This window comes from Onychomys torridus, chromosome 2 (genome assembly GCF_903995425.1).
Source record: "Onychomys torridus chromosome 2, mOncTor1.1, whole genome shotgun sequence".
Taxonomy (NCBI): domain Eukaryota; kingdom Metazoa; phylum Chordata; class Mammalia; order Rodentia; family Cricetidae; genus Onychomys; species Onychomys torridus.
Window position 1 is genome coordinate 38,644,499 of NC_050444.1, and position 27,944 is coordinate 38,672,442.

Genomic DNA, 27,944 nt, shown 5'->3' on the forward strand with positions numbered 1-27,944 from the left:
GTCTCCTTTGTCTTTCAGGCCCTTCTGACCTATAAGACTGACCCAGCCATGAGAAAAATGTTGAATCATCTCTACTTCTATATCATGCCTGTGTTTAATGTTGATGGATACCATTTCAGCTGGACACATGTAAGCTGCTTTGCCTAAACAATTGAGAAGAGGATTGAATAATAGGTCACATAAAAGTGATGAACCTAGCCGGGCGGTGGTGGCGCACGCCTTTAATCCAAGCACTTGGGAGGCAGAGGCAAGCTCTCTGTGAGTTTGAGGCCAGCCTGGGCTACGGGGTGAGTTTCAGGAAAGGCGCAAAGCTACTTAGAGAAACCCTGTCTCGAAAAACAAAACAAAAACAAAAACAAGTGATGAACTAAGAAAGGAGTTGTCTGATAAGCCCACTAATGGGTTCAAGAGACATGAGAGGCTTCCTCCTCGATCATTTTATAATTTGCTTTTACATAAGGTTTCACAGAAATAAAGATCTCTCTTCCCAAATAAGTCATTAAAAATCACAGGCATCATCTAACCTATTCAATTTGCCTATAAGGATAAGCCAAAGGAGATGGAGGTGAAAAGGACCAAAATACATTGTATCAAACTGTCTAAGAAAAAAAGAAAAAAGGCCAAAAATATAGGAGACACTAAGATGGTGTGAGAAAGCAGATTATGAGGCTGGGTCAGGGCTAATCCTCACCTCTGTCTTTTCCCAGCTGGTCTATGCATAGAGGAATTCACCCCAGAGTGATGTGGTACCTCTATCCACCGGGCAACTAAAATACATATGAATATCCTTTTGTGGTGGCTAGTTTTAACTCTCAACCTAACACAGTCTAGAATCACTGGAATCTAATCAGGCTGGCCTGTGGCACGTCTGTGGGGGATTGCCTGGATTGTTAATTCATTTAGGAAGACCTAGCCCATTGTGGGTAGTACCATTTCACGAACTGGGCTCTGAACCTTGTAAGAGAAGAGAAAGCTAAATGCCAAGCAAGGATGAGTTTATTCTCTTTGCTCAGTGGGACTGCTTGAATTCCTGTCTTGATCTCCCCGCAAATGATAGACTGCAGCCTGGAATTGTAATCCAAGCAAACCCTTTCTTCTCCAAGTTTCCTTTTGTCAGGGCGTTTTCAGTCACCGCAGCTGACATGAAACTGGAACACCTTTTAAGTACCTTGTTCTCTGCCTGATGTTTTAATCATGTCTAGGATCGATTCTGGAGAAAGACACGGTCAAGACACGCTAGGTTTCGCTGCCGTGGAGTTGATGCCAATCGAAACTGGAAAGTGAAATGGTGTGGTAAGTGACGGGGTATCAGAACCTTGGTGTGGCAAGTGTGAAGTGACTGGGTATCAGAACCTTGGTGTGGCAAGTGTGAAGTGACTGGGTATCAGAACCTTGGTGTGGTAAGTGTGAAGTGACTGGGTATCAGAACCTTGGTGTGGCAAGTGTGAAGTGACTGGGTATCAGAACCTTGGTGTGGCAAGTGTGAAGTGACTGGGTATCAGAACCTTGGTGTGGTAAGTGTGAAGTGACTGGGTATCAGAACCTTGGTGTGGTAAGTGTGAAGTGACAGGGTATTATAACCTTGGTGTGGTTAGTGTGAAGTGACGGGGTATCAGAACCTTGGTGTGGTTAGTATGAAGTGACTGGGTATCAGAACCTTGGTGTGATTAGTGTGAAGTGATGGGGTATCAGAACCTTGGTGTGGCAAGTGTGAAGTGACTGGGTATCAGAACCTTGGTGTGGTAAATATGAAGTGACTGGGTGTGGTAAGTGTGAAGTGACTGGGTTCCAGAACCTTGGTGTGGTAAATATGAAGTGACTGGGTGTGGTAAGTGTGAAGTAACTGGGTTCCAGAACCTTGGTGTGGTTAGTGTGAAGTGACTGGGTATCAGAACCTTGGTGTGGTTAGTGTGAAGTGACTGGGTATCAGAACCTTGGTGTGGTTAGTGTGAAGTGACTGGGTATCAGAACCTTGGTGTGGTAAGTGTGAAGTGATGGGATATCAGAACCTTGGTGTGGTAAGTGTGAAGTGACGGGGTATCAGAACCTAGGGCCCCACTGGTACCCTTCTACAAAATGTTGGGTTGGGCAAGACTCCACTAGGAAACTGAGGCAATCATGTGTGAAATCTTCACAAAGACATAGATTAAGGCTGAAGGTATGGCTCAGAAGGGGAAGCTCTGAGTTGGTTGGATTTTTGTTTGTGTGTTTATTTTTCGAGACAGGGTTTCTCTGTGTAGCTTTGCGCCTTTCCTAGAACTCACCCTGTAGACCAGGCTGGCCTTAAACTCACAGAGATCCACCTGGCTCTGCCTCCCAAGTGCTGGGATTAAAGGCATGCTCCACCTGCCACCCGGCCTGTGTTGAATTTTTAAGCACCACAAGTATAAATAAATAAGTGAAAAAATAAAAAGACATGGGTAAGAACACTATTGCTCTAATTTTCAAAAGAATTTTTTAAATGCTTTTTTAATATGTTAAAAAAAATCAAAGTTTTAAATTTGTCAACCTAATCCTGAAATTTTGCCTTGCCCAGCCTTAATACAAGGGGAGGTGCTTAGTTTTGATGCAACTTGATATGCCGTGTTTTATTGATATCCATGGAAGGCCTGCCCACAGAGGAGGAGTGGATGAGGGGAGGGGGAAAGAGGGAAAAGAGGAGGGAGGGGAAACTAAGGTTGGGATGTAAAATAAATAAATAAATATTTTTAAAAATTTAAACACAGATAAAAGCAGAAAACTGAGACGTAGTTGCCATTCATAGACCTAAGCTAGCAGCTCAAGGTTTGCTGTGGGAATTGGTCCAGTGTTTCCATACACACCATCAGAGCAGCACTGATCCTGATTTCACATCTCCAGGGACCAAGGATGTCTTGTCCTCGGCTGGAGTCTACCATCCTGCCACTCGGTCCTTTACTAGACACTCACACTGAAAAGAGATTTCCCTGCATCCCAGACCAGTATTTTCATTCGTGGAGAGAATGTCATTTTATGAAAGGAACACCTCTGCAGGATAAAGAGGTAGGCAGGGATGAGGAGGGAATAAGAAAACCCATTGAGTGGAACACTTGAAGAGAAACAGGATTGCAGGGGTGTCATATAGAGCTGCCCATTTGCAGAACCTGTAGTTAAGCTCTTCAAAGTCTAGACCATAGCAGTCGGTTCATTCTATCATGTTTGGGGGGTCTGTATTAGAAGCCACTACTTCACCCCACCAGTGCCAGACAGAATAACTGGGCATAGACTCAGGCTCCTGCCACTCATCCATGCCACAGCCCTCAACCAGCCAGACTGTGAGTAAGAACATAGAATTGATGAAAATATGACCTCAAATTATGACAGACATGGTTTGATTCCAATCTCTAATCTGTAAGGCTATAACACCATTTCTTGAGATCCTTAAAGGACCTAAAGGAACTTACACAAGTGGAATGCCTAACTCACTTCCAAAATCTACACAGTGACTTGAACACCACTGGCCTTCCTCCCTGTCTCTAAAACAGTCAGTTAGCTCCTAAGCCTTGCTTGAACCAACTGATGAAACATTTCCTTTCTTCATGTGACATAAGTAGTCTTCAAATGTTTACATTTGTGAAGAAGAGAATGCATTGTATGAATACAATGTGGTATTATACATGGCTTTTTGTATCTGCAAATTATTTCCTCCAAATAGACTAAGTTGGTGTGTTCATGGTAATTCTGAATATTTGTAACCCTCCCTACTTTAAACTCCAGGGACTTTTCAAAGATGATTTCTGTGTCATGAGGATGGAACCCTCAGAAATGGCATTAGTGCCCTTATAAGAGAGGCCAAAGGAATTTGATGTCTCTTTCTTCCATGTCAAGATACAAGGTTATGCCGGGCAGTGGTGGTGCATGCCTTTAATCCCAGCACTCGGGAGACAGAGGCAGGCAGATCTCTGTGAGTTCGAGGCCAGCCTGGTCTCGAAAGCGAGTTCCAGGAGAGGCACAAAGCTACACAGAGAAACCCTGTCTCAAAAAACAAAAACAAAAAAAAAAGGCAACAAAAAAAAAACCCAAAAAGATACAAGGTTACAACTATAAGAAAATTGATCCTCACCAGATACTGAAATATCTAATACCTTGGACTTAAACCCTCTATCCTCTAGAACTTGGAGCCACAAATTTCTGTTTGTAAATTACCTAATTTGGTATATTTTGCTCTGGCAACCAGAATATACTTAGATATTCCCTCAACCCTCTAATTAAAAAAAAAAGTATGTGTCTAGGTGAGCATATATGCATAGGTGTATGAGAGTGCATGTTCCTATATGCACACTGAGGCCAGAAGGCATTAGATGCCCTCCTCTTTGACTCTCTCAGAACATGGGGATTATGTTTTCTTGGCCAGGCTAGAAGTTAGGAAGCCCCAGCAATGTTCCTGCCTCTACCCTTTCCTGGAGCTGGCTTGTGTAAGTGCTGGAATATCCACTCCAGTCCCCGTGATTGCTCGGCAAGCACTCTCAACTTCTGGGACATTTCTCCAGTCTATGATACTTTTTAAATTCCCTTTCCTTTTTCTCTGGTGGAGGCAGTCACAGTCTCAAAATGCCATGCACGTTCCACTAGTTAGCAGTAGTTAGTAAGTGCCTGTGTCCACATGTACATCACATGAATGCCACAATCATCTCAGTAGAGTTCACAGGAAAATGAGCTGAGTAGCAGGCAGGCAGCTCTGCCTAGGTAACATTAGAATGTTGATTATATTCATTCACAATGAAAGGAGAGCCTTGCTGCTTGCTGTTCTCTCTGAACCCAGCGTGTTTCCTTCATACATATTCCTTCTGGATTTCTGTGCTTCCACTGCAGTCTCTACTAGAACTCTTTTGATTCTTCCCAAAAGGATTTTTTTTAACCATTGATTTTTTTTTTCTGTGATTCAACACTCAGGACATAGAAAGGATTATATCAAACTTTACTTGCAAAATAGACTGGTATAAATAATGCACAAATGTAGGCAGCTAGGTCCAGGCTAGGACCATCTATCAGCCCTTGGATCTCTACAGTGAATTCAGGTGATCTAAAAACAAGGATACGCAGACTGCTTCCCTCTCAGCCTTAGGTCTATCCCACTGTAGCTCTGAGCTTAATTAATGAGACAGGGAGCCACGCTGAAGGAACTACTGTAAGTATGAGTTCCCTGAATAAACTCCAAATGAGCATCCATAACACCAATACCCAGAACCAGTGAAAACACTACAGAGTCAATATCAAGCTGAAAATACAACTGTTTCTTTCTCCCTAAGTCAGTGAGACTCAGGTATAAAAAGCAGGACATAAAACTGCTTCTTCCTGTGAAAACCCTGCAGACTTCCATATGGTAGTGGTTACGCTTTACAGAGGTGGAGTGGAGAAAACAGCTTAGAGAGAACATGTGGCAGTGGGCACACCTTTCTAATGCTTCACAGCTCCCCAGGGGGACCCTGTGAGCCCTGAAATGAATACTGCTCTGGACTACTGACCAGCAGAGGGACACAGGAGATGAGAGCTGCAAACAGAGAGTCTGTGCAAACATTTCCAGCATTCTTGAGCACATTTCTCTCCCATAATCCCTGTGCTTCTGCCTTTCCTCTGCAAACTCTCTGTGGAGTATGTCGTGAGCACTGGTCTTCCTAAATTGGAACAAATCCAGAAGAAAGGCAAAGCTTTAACGCCTGAATAATCAAGTGTTCATAAACTTGAATCACTATTTAGAAAAACCTACAGAACAGGAGAATATGAATACAAAACATATTTCTAACAAGGGACTTACATGTGCTATGGGGACTCATATCTGTAATATAGGAATTTGTGTAATATAGAAGACTCGGGTCTATAAAGACTTGTGCCTATACAATGTAAGGACTTCTATCTATAATATAGACTTGTATCTTTAGAATAGAAACTTGTATTTATAATATAGGACCTTTATCTATAATACAGGAACTTGTCTATAAAATATAGTACTCATATCTACAATATGGATGGGACTCCTATCTATAATATGGGAACTTATATAGATAATGCAGAGATTTTATCTCTAAGGATTCATACCTATAATATAGGAAGTCATGTCTATAAAAGTGTTCTCACTGCATGACAACCCAGTTTAAAACACATAAAAATTATTTAAACAGATAGTTATTTTTTTAAAAAAAAGATATTTCAATGGACAATATAGCACCTGAATATGTCCTCAACAATGTACATCAAACCACACCAGGGTACCACTTCACATACACTAAGACAGATAATAGAATAGATAGTAAGTGTTGGTGAGGATAAGAAAAACTGAAACATTCTAACTTGCTAGTATGGAGTGAAATGTAGTCATTTTGGAAACAGTTTAGTATTTCTACCAAAATCTAATATCAAGCTACCAAATGACATGGCATTTCTACCCTTAATATATACCCAAGATAAATGAAAATGTCAAAATGCCAACCACACAAGGACCTGTGAGTGAATGTCCATAGCAGCAGTGTAAGCAAAAAATGGCAAGAACCTAATGTCTACCAACTGATGAATAGGTAAGCCAAATATTTCCATGGAGGAAGGAACATTATTCTCTGTCAAGATTCCTAAGTATGAAGCTGAGAGAGACTCCTGTAACAAAGGACAGATTAATGAAGTCAACATGAGACTCCTGTTGCCCAGAATAAACCCCAAGCAAAGATAATGCAGCACTCTGGCCCACTTGGCATCATCGACCAAGAACAACAGACTGTGAAGATCTACTAACATGAGCGGAACTAGAGATCAGTGTGTTATATCAGACTCTGAAAGATGAACACATTTCCAGTCTTTTGTAGATCAAATTTAAAGATCAATATTCAGCAGGGAGGTAGCAAGACAAAGGAAATCATCTTTGGGCTGAAATTAGGAAGAAGCTGGGGAATTAGCGGTGGGAAGGCCTGGTTAGTAAGTTGGTTATATAAGTTCCTCTGCCTGGATTCCCAAGATAAGGGCCTACAGGCATCTCCAGGGATGTTTCTGTCATTTGGGGAGGGTGGGGGAAGGAGGAGTACATCTTTGTGAATATACGTCTTGCTCTTAGGCAAACAAGAAGGAGAGGGTCTTTTCTGCCTCCCCTCCTTAAGTGTCTTTACTCAACAATTCTTCAGATTCAGAGGAGGCATATCTTGGCTCTTTTGCCATGGTGAACCATTTTTTTGGAGGGGCAATAAAAAGAAATGAAGTACTGACCTGTGCTTCAATGAAGATGAGCCTGGAAAACATGGTGCTAAGTGAAACAAGCAACTCACCAAAGGTTAATTACCACAGCATTGATAAGAAGTACTCGGAATAGGCAAACCTATAGAGACAGAATAGAGAAGGGATTGCCAAAAGCTGGTTTGAGGAGAAACATGAGGACGACTACCATTGGGTCAATCGTTTTATTTTTGAGATGATGGAAATATTTTGAAATCCAATAGTGGTGGTGATTGTGAATGGAGTAGAAGCCATTGAATTGTCCACCATTAAATAGTTAGTTTTATGGCATATGAGCTATAGCTATTATAAAAAGGAACAATGGCACTCTTATAAAAGATTTCTTAGCTTCTATTGAGGAGTGCTTAGGCGTCTATTTAAATATAGTTTCTCTTTAGAACACTCATTTACCTAGTGTTATAAACTTAAGCCTAAGATGGAGATAATTGTGGGGGTTTTTAGAATTTATTGATATATGTTCTATCCAAAAAAAGACCTCTTTTGGATATTCAGGTGTCTTTTTTATTTTAAAAAAATGATATGCAGATATTTTAATAGATCATCTGGGGTGAGGGGAAGAAAGCTTTACAGGCTGGTGGTTTCCTAATAATAGAAGCCACTGGCTGGTGTCCTACGAGGCCAGTTCCTCCAGCTGGAGGGCTTTTGTTTTCAGAGTGCTGTACTGAGAACCTAAGTGGCATTGCTCTGAAAATATAAAGAATTTCAGAGACTAAATCTAGGACAAGGAGAGGAGTCAGGGAACACATTGCTAGATTGTCTATGGGACAATTGGAGTTCAAAGATATATAAGGAGGATTTTAATCAATCTTTCCAGAAAGAATATACATTCTCTTTAGCATTTGGTAAGTCATTGGAGGTGTTCAATATAATCTAGTCATTCACTAAGGATTTGAGGATCTGCTATGAAAGGGCCTAAGGAAGGCTGGTTGGCCTCAAGAGAAGCTGAGAAAGAGAATTCATCCATATCGAATGTTCGGAGACCTGGAGCAAGAAGATGCTGCCAAGGGAGGCTGAGAAACTTCATCACTGGAGATTTACAGACAAGCTCTGGATAACTGTGGGCTGAGAATGACAGGGATAAATGCACGACAAAACAGACACCTGTCACTGACACTGTTGGTGGTGCGGCTAGCAAATGTAATGTTAATCCCACTTAAGATCAGAACAGATCAGATATTAAGCGCCTTTTATGTACTACATGCTGAAAATTATATCATTAATTCCTAAAATAATGAGTTCATGCCCAACTTTCAAAGAATTATTTGTGATCCTAGAGAAATATGAAGCGGAAATCTATTGGCTGTTCTTGGTCTTTGCTTTGTGGCCAATTAAATGTGAAAAGGTATATTCATTAAATAATATCTTCTGTGAAAGCTAGAAAAAATTTAAAATTATAGTCTATTAACTGAAGTCCTAAGTTTACTTGACCTAAGGCTCATATATAAAGGAATTTAAGGATCTGGAGAACAGTGATTTGGAAAGTGACATCATAAGGGGTTTGCTCCCCATTGGTGGCTAACATTTATTAAGGATACCTCACATGATAAATGTGTGACGTGCACTTCTCATTGGTAGAGAGCATCATACTGTGTCACGAAAGACAAAACTAAGAAAGAAGTTGGTAAACTTGCTCAGGAGAATCCACGAGTTGAGCCACGATGGGAAGTCAAGTCTGTGTGTCACCTATGTTCCTGTTTGTAACCACAGGTCTGACCCCCTTAGGGATCAGCTGCCAGAAATGGTCACCATGACTCCAGTGTGTAATGAGTTAGATAATGGGCATCTCTGAAGGAATATTTCAGGTTTCAAAAGAATAATAGAATTGCTTTGTCCAAAATTTTAAGACATACAATAGAGATTGCAAATGTGTGGTAAGAAAGAAAAAATAGATTTCCCCCATTGCTATGAAACTCCTTGGGCCATCCCATGCCAGTTGTTTTGATCTATAAGCCCATGTAAAATTTGCAACGTGATGATAAATTCTCCAAGGAGGGGTGTGTTGTTTTGTTTCCCTAGCCAAAACTTATCACCTTCCCACGCCAATGGGTATTTTTCTAACTACACTTACATTAACTACACTTTCATCAAAGGTGTGGCCCTGTGTGGTCCTGAGGGTCTGCACAGGCTTTGTCCCTGACTCCTATACCTGAGCACTCGAATCTGATGTTTCCCATATAACACCAGTAGATCCAGCCTATGGGTGGGAGAATCAGCAAACAGCCCACACCTGCCTTCAGCTCTTCTTGTTTTTTAGACCTTTCTTGCATATTTAAATTGGTATTTTGATCATTTAGATGTGTTGATAGCCAGAGATTTTTGTCAACATACTTGTCACAATTCTGTCATATTACCAGAAAATCCAGCTATCATTTTCTTTTACATAAACACAATTAGAATTAAATTGTCCCTGCATGCTGATGATTTCAGGACCTTCTATCATCATTCTAGTCATGTCTAAAGTAACCTTACCTGCCTCTAATCATGTAGAACAAACCAGTATGAGACCACTTTCTTCTTTGCTGTCTGTCTCCTACAAGCAACGAAATTCTAAGAATAATATCGGAGATTTTAGAGAAAAAAAATGTGTACCCTGGGACTGAAGAGATGATGGCTCCGTGGTTAAGAGGACTTGGTGTTCCTGCAGGAAACCTGAGTTCTGTTCTCAGCCTCCACATGGGGTGGCCCATAACTCCCTGTAAGTCCCTCTCCAAGGGATGTACTGCCCTCTTCTGGCTACCACGGGTACCCACACACAAGCAGCATCTTTTCTACTGTTTCCATTATTTACCATTTTACTTCTTCTTTTAAAGTAATTGTCTCTTTGAAACGTTATGCGACTGTTACTCTATCTCAGTAGCATTCCTTGACTCCCCCAGGTGTTGTTAATTCCTTCTAGTGCTCCTGCAATTCAGCAAACTTAAACACATTTTTTTTGCAAATTTAATTCTTTCTTCATAAGCAAAACTGAAGAAAAAAACTTTGTTTCCAAAGTTTAAAGGAAAAACAAAAACAAAGCTTTCATTTTCTTCTCTTTCTATTCACACAGAGTTTTCCAGCCACATCACCAACAAGAGCTGTTTTCTCTCTTGTGAGTTGCTCTGATGTTCTTTTTTCTAATCTAGAAACTGATTTTGTGCAAAAATCAGTTCACCCCCATAGTTTATAATCCACACTCCTTATTAATGACCTGCCCAGTAACTTTATAAAATGACCTTCTGGTGAACACACATAGTAAATGATGTTTGGTGTACACAAATGTTTATTTCTCTGATCAATCATATGGGTAAACATGTTAAATAATAACACCCATTCTGGCATTATGAATAAATATCTTGGCTGAAGTGTTTGACGGGATGACAGCAAGGTTTTAATACCTTCTGAAAATAGCTCGGTTTGGAAATCACTGGGGACAGCACCATGTAAAGGCCATACTTTGAAGGGCAGCACAGAAGGTGACAGAGTCTCTCTTTGGGCTCTTGGGACACTGGGCTGGGAACTCACTTTTAAGTGCAGTAAATTTTACTGCCTCTGTCTTAGCTGGAGACTCTCCCAACTGCTCAGTCTTCAGGGGGCCTTGAGCAGAGTAAGGATTTTAGGTTTGGGTGGGGGGTTGTTGTTGTTTTGTTTTGTTTTGTTTGTTTGTTGTTTTGGGTTTCTTTTAGCTTTTGTCAATGAATCCCTTTCCTGCCATACCAGCTGTTTGTCAGCCTTGGCATGTCTGATTGCTTCCGAAACAAGCCACACCTCTCACTGTCTTCCTGCCACCTCAGCGGCACCTGAGAAGTCATGTTTATTTCTTTTTAACACTTCATAAACATTACAATAGTATGTTCCTTCTGAATCACTGCTATTCAATATTTTCCAATTCCTGATTCCTTTTCATTTATATACTTATTTTAATCTAAACTCTTTGAAATAACTATTCTTTTTTTTTTTTTTTAAATCTTGGTCAATGTAACCCCAGATATTTGGTATAGACAAATATCAGTGTACTTAGAAAGCTAAGCCAGAAGTATCAGGAATTCTAGGCCAGCCTGGGCTATGTAGTGATATCCTGTCTCAAACACTAAAGAAAGAAGTTGGCCACATGTGTTGGTACACTCCAGTAATCCCAACACTTGGGAGATTAAGTTATAAATTCAAGACCAGCCTGGGCTAAATAGAGAGATATGTCTCTGATAAAATAAAACAATAACAAAAACACCTCACAATACCATGTGCAATGGATATACAGAGTGAGAAAATTAAGAATCTCTCAAAATGCCGCACAGCTGTGGGTTAACAATAATGTTCTAACCTTCCGTTCTTAAATTTGTTTTTTGTTTTATTGTGATATACCAATGGCAGCAAAAATTGAGTATCACCTCACCTTTCTGCTGCCATTTGCAGTACCTGAGCACACTGCAGAGCTCTAGAGCAATCAAAGTCAGAAGGAGAGAAAAAGATAGCATGTGATTGTTTAAGATTTTTTTAATATAAGAAGATTTTGTTTTTTTGAGGTAACCCAGACTCAGAAGGACAAGGTATGTACTCACTCATAGGAGGATACTAGATGTAAAACAAAGATGACTAGACTGCTGCACAACTCCAGGGAGGCTACCTAGAAAACGGGACCCTAGAAGAGACCCAGGGATCCCCCAATGACAGAGAAATGGATGAGATCTACATGAACAACCTAGACGACAGTGGGAATAATGAAGGGCAAGATTTGAGGGAAAGAAAGCTTAGGGGAGCAGGAGATCCCAGCTGGATCAAGAACAGAAAGGGAGAACAAGGAATAACAGACCATGATAAATGAAGACCACATGAGAACAGGAATAGGCAGAGTGCTGGAGAGGTCCCCAGAAATCCACAATGATACATCCTCTGTAGACTGCTGGCAATGGTCGAGAGAAAGCCTGATCTGACCTAGTCTGGTGATCAGATGGCTAAACACCCTAGCAGTCATCTTGGAACTCTCATCCAATAACTGATAAAAGTGGATGCAGAGATCCTCAGCCAGGCCCCTAGGTAGAGCTCCAGGTGTCCAACTGTCGAGAAAGAGGAGGGTCTGCAAGAGCGTGAATTGTTGAATCCAAGATTGCAAAAAGCACAGGGACAAATAGCCAAATGAATGGAAGCACATGAATTATGAACCAAAGGCTGTGGAGCCCCCAGCTGGATCAGGCCCTCTGGATAAGTGAGACAGTTGAATAGCTTGAACTGTTTGGGAGGCATCCAGTCTGTGGGACCAGGATCTGTCCTTAGTGCATGAACGGGCCGTTTGAAACCTTGGGCTTACACAGGGACACTTTGCTCAGTCTGGAAGGAGGTGACAGGACCTGCCTGTACTGAATCCACCAGGTTTAAATGAATCCCCAGGGGTGCCTTGATCCTGGAGGACATGGGAATGGAGGGGAGGGGCCTGGGGGGAAGGTGGGGGTGGGGGCGGGAGGGGGGAGGGCAGGGGAACCCATGGCTGATGTATAAAATTTAAAACACATAATAATAAAAATAATAAAAATAAAAAAGAAGATTTTATTTTATAAGATGAGGAAAAAATACCAAGCACATTTCCTATAGTAACCCCCACAGAGGTTATCAGGCAGATGGCTGAATTAATGTGTTTGTTTATTGAGCTACTATTTATTGAACGGGTTGTGGAGGAGAAAGCAATGAGTAAAATAAACTAGGTCAGGCTGTGATAGGTGGTCTGAAAGAAACCACAACAGCAGGGGAATGCTAAGAAGTTGCTCCTGGTGGGGTAGGTTAGCTATCTGAGGTAGGAGAGGGAGGCCTAGGCTGGTGACACTGGAGAGTGGAGGTGTCTGGGGAAAGGGCCAGGCAAGACAGCTGGGACAGTACTTCAAGATGCTTAGACAGAGGCAGGGAGACAAGCATGGCTGGTGTGGAGGCAGTTCGTGGGTGATGTAGGTCCTGCACCGTAGTAAAGACTTCCAGTTCTGCTCTGAATGACATGAGCAAACAGCAGGGAACACTGAAGAGGCAGCAACATGCACTGACTTACTTTTAAGAGAATACCCTGGTTCTGTATGACTACTGTATTTTAGAAGCAGGTATTTGGATTCAAATCATATTTTTCCACTTGAAAGCATTGTTTCCAAAATGTAATAAAAAGGTTGATCTAAGAATCTGGCTCTCTACATTCTTAGACAAATGTGGTACATAACAGAATGAATACTAAATGTAACTATATCTTCATTGCATAAAGAATGAAGTGTTCTTTAAAAACACAAAATGGAAATAAGCACCCTTGAGGCCTACCAATTTAAATCTTGGTCTCACCAAAAACACCCTCACAGGGACATTCTGAATAATATTTAACCAAGTATTATCTGGACTCCATGACGGAGCCAAAATGGCACACACACACACACACACACACACACACATACATACATAAATAAATAAATAAATAAATAAATAAATAGCCATCACAGACACACTATGGTAGAAATATATATACGGACATAGTAGAAATATCTGTATGTATCCAATAAAGTCAGAAAAGCCTTCATGGAGGAGATAAGAGTACTTAAATATTAAAAATACATTTGGCAAGAAGTGCATTCTAGGTAGGAGAAACTCATGGAGGCCTTAAGACTATTACTTAAGACATGGCAGGATGAAGCATGGTGAGAGCCTTGAGATGCCCCACATGGCTGGGGAACACAACAGAAGAGCTATTGGTACCCACAGCTAAAACACATGCTAGCTATGTTGAGCTCCTGTGCTGTGCCAAGCTCTGCAGCTTCTGTTCTAGAATCCTCTACACTCTAGCTGGCATTGTGAGTACGTAAGGCTATGTCACAGAGCAAGCTGTGAAGAGTCACAACACACCTTCAGGGTATATCAGTTCCACTGAAAGATTTCGAAAGAAGAATTCTTTTTGTCCAAAACACAACAAAAACCAATAACAAAAAACCCTACACGTATAATTGAGTGAACTGTGCAATTCACATAAATTTTGAAGGTAAAATGGAGATGGTTAGGGGGTTCTGAGTTTACAGTCTTTGTTGGTTTTGCCTCTTATGGGTATTTTGAGGGAAATGGTTGACAAACACTGAGTAATCAAGAGCCTCTGCTCGCATTCTGTTACATAACAAATACCAAGACTATAAGCTTATAAAAAATGGATTTTGGCTTCTGTTTTCCGAGCTCCCAGTCAACAATCAGTGGGCCCTGATGCACTCCAGCTATAGTATACTGTGTTGCCAATGGAAGAAGCAGCTGGGAGGGAGCGGACAGCATGAGACTTTCCATCTAGAGGGAGTGGGGGCTCAGTGAAAACCAGAAGCATGAGAGGTATTTGTAGCAATTAAGAGAAAGACATGAAATGAGTAATGAGCTATAGACCTGAAATACTGACGAGATCTGTCTTAGTTAGGGTTTCTATTGTTGCGACCAAACACCATGACCTAAAAGCAAGTTGGGAGGAAAGGGTTTATTTGGCTTACACTTCTGCATTGCTGCTCATCACAGAAGGAAGTCAGGACAGGAACTCAAACAGAGCAGTATCCCGGAGGCAGGAGCTGGTGCAGAAGCCATGGAGGGGTGTTGCTTACTGGCTTGCTTCCCCTGAGTTGCTCAGCCTGCTTTCTTACAGAACCCAGGACCAGCCGCCCAGGGATGGCCCCACCCATCACAGCCTGGACCCTACACCACAGATGACTAAAGAAGAAAATGCCTTACAGCTGGATCTCATGGGGCAGTTCCTCAACTGAGGATCTTTCCTCTGATGACTCAAGGTTGTGTCAAGTTGACACACACAACTAGCCATTACAATATCTTTCTGAAGCAGTGGGACTCCCGACTCCTGGCACAGAGGGTTAGTGGGAACTCTCATAAAGAACTGCTGTCAGGTTCACATGAACAGAGAGGAGATGCAAAGCATGGCAACAAGCGTGCCCACGCCCCTTGGTCTAACGTCTAAGCCTTTTATTTTGAAAATACAATATAAGGAAGCAGGAAAGGAGCTGACTAAATTTATTTGTAATAAGAGTGAAAACAATCCAAACATTGAAAAAAACATTTAAATTATATATTCAATTAGTGAGATGTCAGGAAGCCACAAAAATTGGTAAAGAGTTTATATGTGTGTGTGTGTGTGTGTGTGTGTGTGTTTTACAAAAAAAAAGAAAAGCTTATTACAAGGGGGCTAGTGGCTCAGTAGATAAGAGCACTTACTGCTCTTGTAGAGGACTGGGTTTGTGTACCAGTCCTGAGATGGCAGCTAACAGCCCAATCCCCCAGTTCCATGGCTCCTCACACCTCTGTGCCCTCCATGGCACTACATGCGCATGATGCATAGACATACATGCAGGCAAAATGTTCATACATGTGAAATAAAAATTAATACATTCTTAAAGGGAGAACATTTATGAAAAAAATTTAGACAGTACTGGGTATGGTGGAATATGCTTTAACCCCCAACCCTTGAGACCCTGAGCGAAAAGGATCAAGTTCAAGACCTTCCTGAGTTCAGGACCCTTACAGAGTGGGTTCTGAACCAACCTTGGCTACCTAACAAGCTGTTATCTTAAAAAGTAGAATAAACATGAAAAATGAAAATAGATCTAATATTGTCTGTATACACTTAGGGCTTCACGGTAGTTACAATTCCAAAAGCTTATAAAATATATGAGTCTGTATGTAAATATAACAAACATATGGAGGGAGAAATATACCAAAATACACTGATAGTTTTGTACTAGTTTATCTTCTTTTAATGTTCCTTTAGTAATACATAGTCTGCATTCATTTTCTTCATAACAACCTGTAAGAGTTTACCTGAATGACCAATCAGGCTGCACAAACAACAATACCTTTGAACTCCTGATACTCCTGCCTCTACCTGCCACATGCTAGGATTTCAGGCCTGGATTAACATGCATCCATTTTGTAAAAAGATACCTATATTGAGGCTGGGCAGTGGTGGACACACCTTTAATCCCAGCACTCGGGAAGCAGAGGAAGGTGGATCTCTGAGTTCGAGGCCAGTCTGGACTAGAGAGTGAGTTCCAGGAAAGGCGCAAAGCTATACAGAGAAACCCTGTCTTGAAAAACAAACAAACAAAAAAGATACCTATATTGAAACAAACCCCAGAGATACACCATTTAGGATCCTGTTACCACAGGAGGTTTTAAGTTAGACCACCTGACTCTATCACTCTAACAATTAGCAAACTATATATATATATGTATATGTATGTATATATGTATGTATGTATGTATGTGTGTGTGTGTGTGTGTGTGTGTGTGTGTGTATGTATGTATGTGTGTATATGTATATATATATATATATCCACTTATCTGACAAGTAGTCAGCCCTGAAATTTTATATATGTAATATTAAATTGACTGAACGGGGTGTAGTTATAAATGTGTGTGTGTGTGTGTGTGTGTGTGTATGTGTATGTGAGAGAGAGAGAGAGAGAGAGAGAGAGAGAAGGCGTGAATGTGAGAGGGGGGAGGGAGAAACACAGGAGAGGTGGAAGGGAAGAAAAGGAGGGAGGAAATGGTATTATTATATTTTAACTTCAAAACTGAAAAAAAAACCCATTATAGATCACCATATATAGGACTCAGTCTATAAATATTTATTAAGCACATGTGCTGGTTATCTTTATTATCAACTTGGCTGGATTGGATAACCTAAGAGACACACCTCCGGATACGTCCAAGTGTGTTTCCAGAAATGTTACCCTAAATGTGAGACATTGAGTGGCACTGTCCCATGACCTGTGGTCCCAGACCAAGTAAAGTGGTGTAAGGAAACCAAGCAAACACCTCCTTTCCCTTTTATCTGCTTCCTGATCTTCCCCAATGGAAGCCCATTCCTGCCTCTCCAGGCTCAAGCACCATGGGCCTAGTCCTTAAACCACGCACTGAAACAAAGTCGCTTCTATTGGCTACTTTGTCACAGCCACAAGAACACTAACTCCTGCAGCAGCCACCCGGCAGGCACTCCGCTGGGAAGCTGCTTGGCCATGCTCCTTCAGCCTTCAGCTCAAGGGCACAGTTCCCCATCTTTGTCTTCAAGTACATCTTTCCACCTGTTTATGTGCAAAGGACATGAACCTATGGATATTTCTTTTATTTTATTATATATCACAATTATATATGCTAACAGGGGGGTAGAATCACATTTGAAGAGTATGAACAAATAGGCTAATTGTGCATTGCATCTTTTGACTAAATGTGGAATTCTCTTGGAAATTTATTCTATTGTATTCACAAGTAAGAAACAATAACAAGAGATTAGGAACATCTCAAATGCCTGTCATTTTACTCATTAAGTAAAACTAAGCTTTTCATAGTACATTTTCATAGCCATAAATGGCTAATCATGATTGTCAACTAACCTACATTTGAGCACACCTGTGAGGGATTTTTCTTGGTTGGATTGTTTAAAGTGGAAGACCAACCCTAAATCTGGGCCACACCTTCTGGTGGCAGCCCACATAAAAGGATGTGAAAGAAGGAAGGTTTGGCTTTTGATTGCTAGCCCTCACACGCACTGGCAAGTTCATCTCTTTGTCCTGAGACACCCTTTGCTGGTGTTAGAACCTTCAGGATCCCAGTGTAGACTGAAAACTGTCAGTTCTCTAGGACTTCCCTGGGACTCCAGCCCCAGGTTGCTGCAACAGCCAGGATCCTAGACCTCTCCGTCAGTAGACAGCTCTATTAAACTACATACATAAACACGAATACAGTCACACATGCATGCGTAGACACACACTCGCGCATGCGCATACATGCAAACAAATCAAGGCAAAGTGAGTACCATATGAGGAATACCGCTATTGTGATTGGCAGCCATAGTGGGCCCTTCCCAACTCTCGATCAGAGGTTCTAGTTTCTGTGTTCTCACACGTCAAGGAATAAGCATTGTAGTTTAGACAGTTTGCATCTGTCACCCGAGGCTTCCTGTGTTGGAAGCGTCAACTTCAATGTGGCAGTGTTGAAGTGATGGAACACTAAAGATATGAGATGCGGTAAGGTCAGTGCAGCGACTGTCCTTAGGATGAAATAAGGCAACTGGCTCTCCTGGGACCCCCAGTTAGTCTCTCAGAAGGGTTCTTATAAAAGAACAAGCCTGAGCCCTCCCTGAACACTGACTTCTTGCCTCAGCATACCATGGTGCCGTCATGTGACCTAACCCAAAGGGTTTCTCACAAGAGACCAAATCAATGCAACAGACCCCTTTTGGACTTTGCACCTCAAAAGGTGTGAGCTTAATAAAGAGCTTTCCTTCATAGGAGGGGCAGGAAGAGGAAGAAAAAGGTTATTTATAGGGAAAAGACATTTTCGCTTATGGATATGAAAAAAAAAAAAGCTGATCTTTTTTAAAAATTAGCCCACAGACTATCCATGAAATAAAGACAGTAAAATGTTTGGTTTCAAGGAACAAGCAGTGGATGCCCAGATGGAAGAAGAAAAGTATTTTGTATGACCATAGACGGCGGTGACCATTCAAAAGGCTTCTCAATTAGTTAAATCTGTGCTTTGTTGAGAAAACTAAAAATAAAATCAATGTGTTACCACTAATTAAAACACTTTTTCCCTCTCTCACTTTGGCTTTTTTAATCAGCTGAATTAATTTACATTAGAAAGGGGGTGGGGCTAAGCGAGGCACTTGCTAGGCCTTGTAGGAATGATTTTACCCTCCTCTTCCATGTGTTCTGCGTGGCCCTCACTTACCAACCTGTCTAACAAACACCAAATTATCCCTCCCTCTCTGGGGCCGCCTCCACTGTCTTTGCTAGCACTTCTCTGAAGTGGCAAATATGAAAGACACTTCAAAAGTTTTACACTGACTAAAATGGTTTACGAAAATATATTGCTTTCCCACATATGTAAATGAAATGCATAGTAATATAACATCGTGTGTTTCATGAAATATAATATTTATCAAATTAGACATCTTTTCTCATTTAAAAAATGATTTTTTTCAGGTAGAGTCCTACTATGTAGCCTGGGCTGGCCTCACAGTAGAGATGCCCTTGCCTCACCCTCTCAAGTAGTGGGACTATTGGCATACACCATTACACTCAGCTCTCTTACATTGTGATAAACAAATAAGTCTATGTATTTTTGTATATAACATGATGCCTTATATTACATATACAGTGTGGTATGGGACAAGCATATACTTAAAAAGAGGATCTGGCATATCATTCTAGCCTACATAATTCTAAGATGAAGATTCTAGAATGCTCTACTAGCCAGCTCTATAATAAACAATAAGGGGGCAGTGAGATGACGCAGCAGGTAAAGGGATTCCACCCAGCTCAGGGACCTCTGTTTGATGTCCATATTCCAGGAATCCACGTGGTAGAAGGAGAGAACCAAACTGTCCTCTGACCTCCACACACATGCAGATAAAGGTTCACATGTGTGCATATGCAAACAAAATAAATAAATGTAAATATTCTCAATCAAGAAAAAGTAATCATTCATTTCATTCACTGCCCCTAGATTGAAGAAGGTTCCATCAATGACAATGTAGTAATAGTATTCAAAATTATTGCTTCCTTCCCATTTTATTTATTTTTTAAGTTTTTCGTTTGTTTTTAATTTATTTATTTGTATTTTATGTGCATTGGTGTTTTGCCTTCATGTATGTCTGTGTGTATCCCTGGAACAGGAATTACAGACAGTTGTGAGCTGCCATGTGGGTTCTGGGAATTGGAGAGATGGCTCAGCAGTTAAGAGCACTGGCTGCTCTTCCGGAGGACCCATTTTATTTATTAATAGTCTGGGGTATCTCTATTGTATTTATACATATTTTTAAGGTATGTCTGTATAATAGAAAACAACAGTTCAGGCTCCTGTGAAAGCTCTTGCCTTTCTTTATAACCTTAAATTACAACTGACCTTAAAAATGCAAATAGAAATTGGATGCACTAGACTAAGAGGGACCTTGCTGCAGGGCAGGTTGACTCGTTCAACAAACATTTATTGAAGCCCCTGCTGTGAGCAAAGCATGGTGCCAGGAAACAGGAATAATATTCCATTTTCCCACGGAGGACATAGCAGGCCAGTGTGGGAGACTGGCATGTAACTACCAGCAGTGGTTTGAAGCTTAGTGAACACAGTAAATGAAGGCAACAGCATCTCACTCTCGGAGGACCCAGGGAGAGAGAGTGGGAAAGCTGCAGGCAAGGAGCCTTTGTTTGGAAGATTCAGATGACAGAAGAAAAAAAGAAGACTGTGCAGACATTTCCCATGTCCTTTCTCCCTCACACATGCATAGCCACATTCTAATCAGAATGGTAAGCTTGTGTCAATCAACAAACCCACACTAACAAATTGTCATCCAAAATCCATGATTTACATTAGAATTCACACTTAGGGCCTTTGAGGAATGGATAACAATTATCCTGGTAATTGTATCAGGCAAAGTAGGTTCAATTCCCTAAAAAATGCTGTGCGTTCTACTCATTCATTCCTCCAGTACCAGCCCCTCAAACCATTGACCCATATGTGGTCTCTATCATGCAGTCTTTTCCAAACATCATCTTGCAACCATGCCTTCAGAATGTTCCAGAATTCCAGAAGATACAAAACTCACAGATGTTCAAGTCTTTAATACAGCACACAACATGTGCAGCTAACCTATGCAATCTTTCCATGGGTCTCTTGTTTGTTTGTTTGTTTTCTTTTTTCTTTTTTTGTTTTTGTTTTTGTGACAGAGTTTCACTATGTAGCCCAGGCTAGCCTTGGAGATCCTCTTGCCTTAGCCTCTTGAGTGCTAGGATCACAGGTCTCTGCCATCAGAGTTGTCTTCAATTTGCTTTAAAATGATCTCTACATTAGTTATAAGACTACTTAATGTTATGCTGTCTTGACTAGAGGATAATAAGAAAAAAGTCTGTACATGTTTAATATCAGCAATTTTTTAACAATCTTGATCCACAGTTAATCAAATTTAAAGATGCAGAACCCACAGATAGTGAGTCAGAGTCACGTGATATATAGCCTTTCTAGATTTCCTAAGGTTTATTTTTAATTTTATATATATGAGGCTTTTCCCATATGTATATATGTGTACCGTGTGAATGCCTGGTACCTGCAGAAGCCAAAAGAGGGTGCTGGAAACCCAGGAACTGGAGTTACAGACAGTTTGTAAGCTGTCATGGGGGTGCCGATAGCCAAATTGATCTTCTTCAAGAGTAGGAAGTTCTCTTAACTATTGAGCCACCTCTCCAGCACCCTAGTGTATTTTTAAAATAATACGTATTAAGGTTCCCACATGTCTTTATACTGTTTGATAGCTCAGTCCATTTCACATGCTAAGTTATATTAGGTTTTCCAGGTGTGCACAATATATCCTTTACAATTTGATTGCTTTCAGGTTTGGGGAAATTATGAATATAGCTACTGAAAACACCCATGCATGAGGTTTTGTGTTAGACATAGGCTCTCAGTCCCTTGGGATAGATTCCAAGTGATTTGATTTCTTTAATTTTGGAGAAAATAAAAAAGCAAATTGTCTTCCTGAATGTCCACACTTTTTGTATCCCCCATTAGCAATGAGTTCAGTGTTGGTATTATAGACTTTGGTCACCCTAACTGGGGTATTATCTCACTACTGTCTGTTCTTAGTTTCCCTGGTAACAAAGCAAGGAGCATCTTTGCCTGTGCTGACTTGCATGCTGATGGCTATCTTCTTTGGTGAATTATCAAGGTCATCACCCCATTTCTGATTGGCTTGATTTCTTCATCCTCTATCAGATACCCATAAATGTTCTCTTAACATGTGCTTTGCTTTCTTATTCTCCTGACATTGTCTTTCAGGGCAATTTTCAAAATTTTAATGAAGTCCTACTTAACCAGGATTTATTTCATGAAATCATGCCTTTTGTGTTGTATCTTTAAAAATAAATCATTGCCTTAGTCAATATTATCTAGACTTTATCCTGCCAAATACCTGAAGTTTTATAGTTTTGGATTCTACATTGTACTATATAATCCACTGTACATGAATTATTGTGTAGGATTTGTGGTCTTGTGTTTAGAGTCTGCTTTTTGCATATGGACATCCAGCTGTTCCAGCACCCAGCATCTAATGATTAAAAAAAAAAAATCTCTGTCCCATTGCCTAACAAATGGCTTTTGAGCTGAGCCTCAGACATGGGAGGATTCTAATGGCTGTGACAGAAAACATAGAAAAAGTGGAAGGAAAGATGAAGTGGTGTGAGCAGGAATAACAGCAGGAACAGATGAGCGAGGGCAGATCGGTGGCTACTCATGCATTTGTTTAAGAGGACATGAACCCAGGAATGGTCAATACTCAGGGACTTGGACATCATGCTAACGACCAACATTTATGTTGCCCATGAGGGGCCAGTTAGAGAAGCCTCTGTGGGGCTGAGGGAAAATAACATCACTCTTTTAGATGCAGTGTTGAGAACAGTAGGAAGGATGGGCTGAACTTTGAAGAAGTTTATGGTGCTGAGGGCACCAGTTGACTATTGTCCAGAGGAAAGGTTATAAATGTCAAAGCTACAGTGGAGGTAGAAAGGAGAGAATGGAAAAGTGGAGGATGGAAACCAGTGACTGATTGTCAGAGGTGGGGGTGAACACATGGCATCACTGGAGAGTTGAAGAAGATTCAAGATCATTAAATGAAAAAATTTATTTCCCCATATCTCTACTTGTGGAACTTATAAAAATAAAATCAAAGAATGTAAATAGGCAAGAGAGATGGGAGAGGGGTGGGGCAAGAGTTTAGAAGAAGGCATCCTTTAACCCGAATTCCACAAATAAAATCATTTACTTTGGAAATGTGGCAAGGGCAGCACAGGAATAGAAACATGAGGAGGTATAATTCCTTTTATCAAGATGACTGACAGTTTAGTAAAAAAAGCCATTATATTATATGTGATAAATGCTGTGAGGGGATAAGTATATGAATCTATATGAGTGTATGAATACCTTATTGGGCTGTAACAAACTCAGTGATGTGAAATAACCCCAATGGCTTCCCTTATAGTTTGGGAAGATAAAACTTCAAATGCATTTCACTGAGATGGTGGTGTGACAAGACTACACAAAACACACACACACACACACACACACACACACACACACACACATGAGGAAAGAAATTGTTTCCTTTTCCAGCTACCCAAAGCTACCCACATACACTCTTTGCCTTGTGGTTTCTTCCTCCACATCCCTTGCCAGTAGCACAACACAGCATAGCCTCTCTCTGACTCTACCTCCTTACATGACTTTTTCCCTCTTACACAGATTCCTGGGATTGCACTTAGGGCAGGTCCAGATACAGATATTCTCAAATAATTTCCCTAACTTAAAACCCTTTGTTTATCATGGCTACAAAGTGTCTTTTCCAAATCCACCGGCATATACAGGTTCTGCCGATTGGGGCCTGACAAGGTGGAGGGTCACTATTTGGCTTATAACCGTGGATCTTGAGGAAACCTATATCCTTTATTCTGAAAGTTGCACTGAGCCACACTCTAAAATTTTAGCATAACATGGTAAGCTATGCATTTTAGTAAGTGTAACTCAGGACTTTGAAGATACAGATTGAAGAGAAGCCTGGAGTCAAGAGAACTCAGGAGAAACCTTTAGCTACGAGGTTATTAACTAGGATAAGGATACAAGAGGAAATTAAGGCCCTAGTACTAACAGCTGTACGGCTTGCTGAGTGCCAAAGATCACGTCTGGCACTAGGCGTCCCAGGATAAGGTGTAAGTACACAGAGAGAAGCAGGTCGAGATTTAGAAGGCTTTGGGCAGGGAAAGAAGTTGATTTAAGAAAAATTAGTTTGCTTGCAAACTAATGCTTAAGATGCAAACCATCCTCAGAAGCTATGCTGAAGACTGAATTCAACTGGGTGATGCAACTGTTACAAAGTTAAAGTTTATGCTAAAATCATTAAAAACAGAATTTAAGAATATCCACAAAAATATATAATTTTTAGATTCTTTTTACCTAAACTGGGACCCATCCAATTAGCCTGCCGATGAACTATCACTTATAAAAAAGAAAAATATATATCCTAACAACCACTCCTGACTTTTCACTCCCCTAAGTTCTCAACCTTTCATTTCCCTTCTGCATACATAATTAACGAGGAGGAGGGCACATTCCTCTAGTGGTCCCAGAATACTCATACCTGCCTCAGCTTTTCCTCTTTCCTTTCATAGAAGGATGTTAGAACAACTTACAAATTCTCAAGATAACTGTATGAGTGAATTTTCTTATTGTTTTATCAATGTACTCGAGACTAAAAACACACCTTAAGGAAGGGAAGATTAATTTTGGCTCACGACTTGAAGGCACAGCACATCGTGGTAGGAAGGCATAGCCACAGATCCATGAGGTAGCTGGTCACATTGTCAGGGAGCAGAGACAGCTGAAAATATTCATCTCACTTTCTCTTCATTCAGTCTGTGGTCCCAGCACATGGGATGGTGACCACCACATCAGGGGAGCTCATCTTTCCTCCGTTAGACCTTTCTGAAAAAGCTTCAAGACACCCAGAAGTATATTTCCATGGTGATTCTAAAGTCCAGCCGGATTAACAATGAAGAGTAACCATTACTAACCAAACCAACAGTTTTAAATAATCTGATAATATAAACGACTGCCATGAGACATTCCTCTGCCATCTGCCGTATCAACACCTTGTTATCCTGTTACCACAGTGGAAACATGTGATTTGGTTCCTAAGTCCACCAGGACAAGGCAGCCATGGCAGCGTAGTCTGTGATAGGTCAACTGAGCCATCCTGTGGTGCAGTTGGGACAGGTGCCAGTTCCCCATTCATCCCATTGCTATTTCCGCCCTTCTCCATCTTCCCACCTGAAGTCCAGCCTCCGCCTGATTTTATCATCCAGTGGGACTAGAGGCCACGGGAGCCGCAGCACTCCCCTGCTCTGTCACTCCCACAGGTCTAGACTCCATCCATGGAGTCTCTTTTGACATTACACTTGCCCCATGGCTCCTAATTCTGCTCCTGCCGTCTCCCACTCCTCTGTACTCTCTTGCCCTCAGTCTGCACTGCACAGTTTAGAGCCTGCAACATCTTCTCCTCCTGTTTCCTCATATGCACGTCTTGACCTCTTTCTGGATTGATGCAGTCCTTGTAGGGTTTCACATCTCAATACTCAGAGATGAAGAGGTGATATGAAGGTCAAATGGTAGGAAGTTTGAAATGGTCTGAGGTGTGTGCTGTGACATTTGACGAGACTAAAATGTCTTTGCTCTGCCCAGCACAGATCTGTTCATTTATTCTGCTGTTGTTGTGGATGTGAAGCTGGAAAAGCAAATTGTGTCTCTCATCAGAAACAAAGGATTTGTTCCCACAAACCAAGGGATAGCTTTTAGGTCCTCATGTTCCTAAAACATGAAGAGCCTTGCGTCGAAGCAAAGGCTCCTCCCTCCTAGAAGAAGCAGGTTCTGCAGCGTCCTGAGCCCCTTTGCTGTGTTTTGCTTATTTATTTGAGCTGCTGTGTCCTGGCGTGTTAGCTTTTGCTATCTTCATCTTCCATGATGCAGCCAATATTTCAGATCGGAATCTGTGTAATTGAGGCCAGAGCTGGATAGAACTCTTCAAGTAATGTGTATCCAGCAGAGCCACATAAAATCTCAGGGGGGCTTAGCATTCGATAAAATGTATGAGTTGTTTCTTTACATTTTAGCAAAACCTAAATAGTGTCAGCAGAAAGCTATAAATATATTAGGTCTGTTTTAGTGGTCTTATGTCTACCTGAATTAATTTATCGCCACATTAGAGACCTAGCTCTCTGAATTCTGAATCTTATTTTGTAAAGACAGGATTGGTATAAGAGATGAGTAAGGCAAAAATTCAAGATAAACACCAGCAAAAATAATCTTAAACGTAATATCCTACTTCGCTGCTGAATCAATACTTAATCTGCAGTAAATAACATTGGCAGAATGCCAATCCATAAAATAAACCATAAAATGCTATGGAATATACTCTAGCATCTAAAGTACTTCTCAGGCAAACAGCAGGAAGCCAAGGTATCGTGCTCTTAATAGTACACACTTTAACTCATGTGTCAGAATAATGAAATAAAAAGCTTTTTCATTTTGTTATATGCTCAATATTAATCAAACATGTTAAGCACAATCATGTAAGATAATGTGAATATATGCAATTTTAATTCAGAGACCCCAGTCATGAAGGAACCCCAGTCACACAGGACCACAGTCGCACAGGATCACAGTCATACAGGACCTCAGTCACACAGGATCACAGTCACACAGGATCACAGTCACATGGGATCACAGTCACATGGGATCACAGTCGCACGGGATCACAGTCACACGGGATCACAGTCACACGGGACCACAGTCACATGGGATCACAGTCACATGGGATCACAGTCGCACGGGATCACAGTCACACGGGACCTCAGTCACACAGGACCTCAGTCAAAATCACAGGGTAACCTAAGACCCACCAGGCTGCCTGCAGACTCACAGGCACCATCCTGCCCGAGTCTTCCGAGTTGCCGGTATTACAGGCGTGCACCGCCATTGCTGCACCATCAGTCGCCCTCAATCATGGTGTTTTAGCAACAGAAAAGTAACCAACACACAGGTCCAAATGCTTTGCTTCCGTAAAGCCAGCTGCTTCACTTATTCAGCCTGTATCTGAAAGGTAGTAGAAAGTGTCCCTTTCCCTAAGTGTTAGTAAACATGAACATTGCATGGCCCCTGTCTCCAAGGATGCAATTCTCTAAAGGGGAGGAATCATACACACACACAGACACACACAGACACACACACACATATATATATAAAACACTTAACTGTAATACACACACACATATATATATATGTGTGTTTGTGTGTTTGTATACATATATATGTGCATACTATATATATACATACATATATATATGTATGTATGTATATATATATATATATATATATATATATATATATATATATATAAACTAACTGTAATACACCAGCAGTGCTACTAGATTTAGTTTTCTACAGCCAGACACAGCCACCTGTGTCTGTTCACCTGTTATATTCAATGCTCTGTCACTCCCCGTGATATTTGGGTCTGCACTGAATCTTCTACACTACTATGAGACAGTACACAAAGCCCCAAGCCTATCTACCCAGAGAAAGCTGGTGCTGGCTAGATCTAGCATCAATGCTGTGGATGAGACAAGCAGCTTCAGGTCAACAGGAGTGTTTTGCTGTGGCCGTCCACCCCACCCCATGGGGACAAAGCAAGGTCCATACACACCTATGACTTCACCTGTGTCCATTTGCTCTCCACTCCAAAAAGGAACAGTAGCGCTGACCTTCTTTTAGTATCAGAGTTGTCCTTGCTGCTACTTGTTCCTGAATAAAAGCCATTATGCTTTGCTTTGCTTTCTTTATAGAGGATGAAAAGACACCAATTCCCACCCTTTGTGTACTGAGAACAATTAGTGTCTGGCCTCTGTGAAATTTAGAAGTGGCTCACAAAGAGTTCCTTAATTACCATCTCCTTGGTGCTTTGAACAATGGGAGTGATTTATCCTCAGTAATTTAGAGTATTTAGTTATTTAGAAGAGGTTTTGATTTCCTAAGATGTCATTAGAGCTTTACTCGGTTTCCTAAGTAGAAGGGGTGTTATATATTGCTTATAAAAATACACTCAATAGGTCATATTTCACTTTTATAAGCCTCCAAAATAAAGT

The 27,944-nt window shown here is 41.0% G+C and overlaps 1 protein-coding gene across 2 annotated transcripts in view; it reads left to right on the forward strand.

Moving 5' to 3' along the window:
• Positions 1–27,944, forward strand: part of Cpa6 (carboxypeptidase A6) — a 315,538-nt gene that overhangs the window by 257,688 nt on the left and 29,906 nt on the right. For both annotated transcript variants that reach the window (XM_036179829.1, XM_036179830.1), the window contains 2 exons: positions 19–129; positions 1,203–1,293. In XM_036179829.1, the coding sequence (XP_036035722.1) occupies positions 19–129; positions 1,203–1,293 (202 nt within the window). The remainder of the gene's footprint in view (positions 1–18; positions 130–1,202; positions 1,294–27,944) is intronic.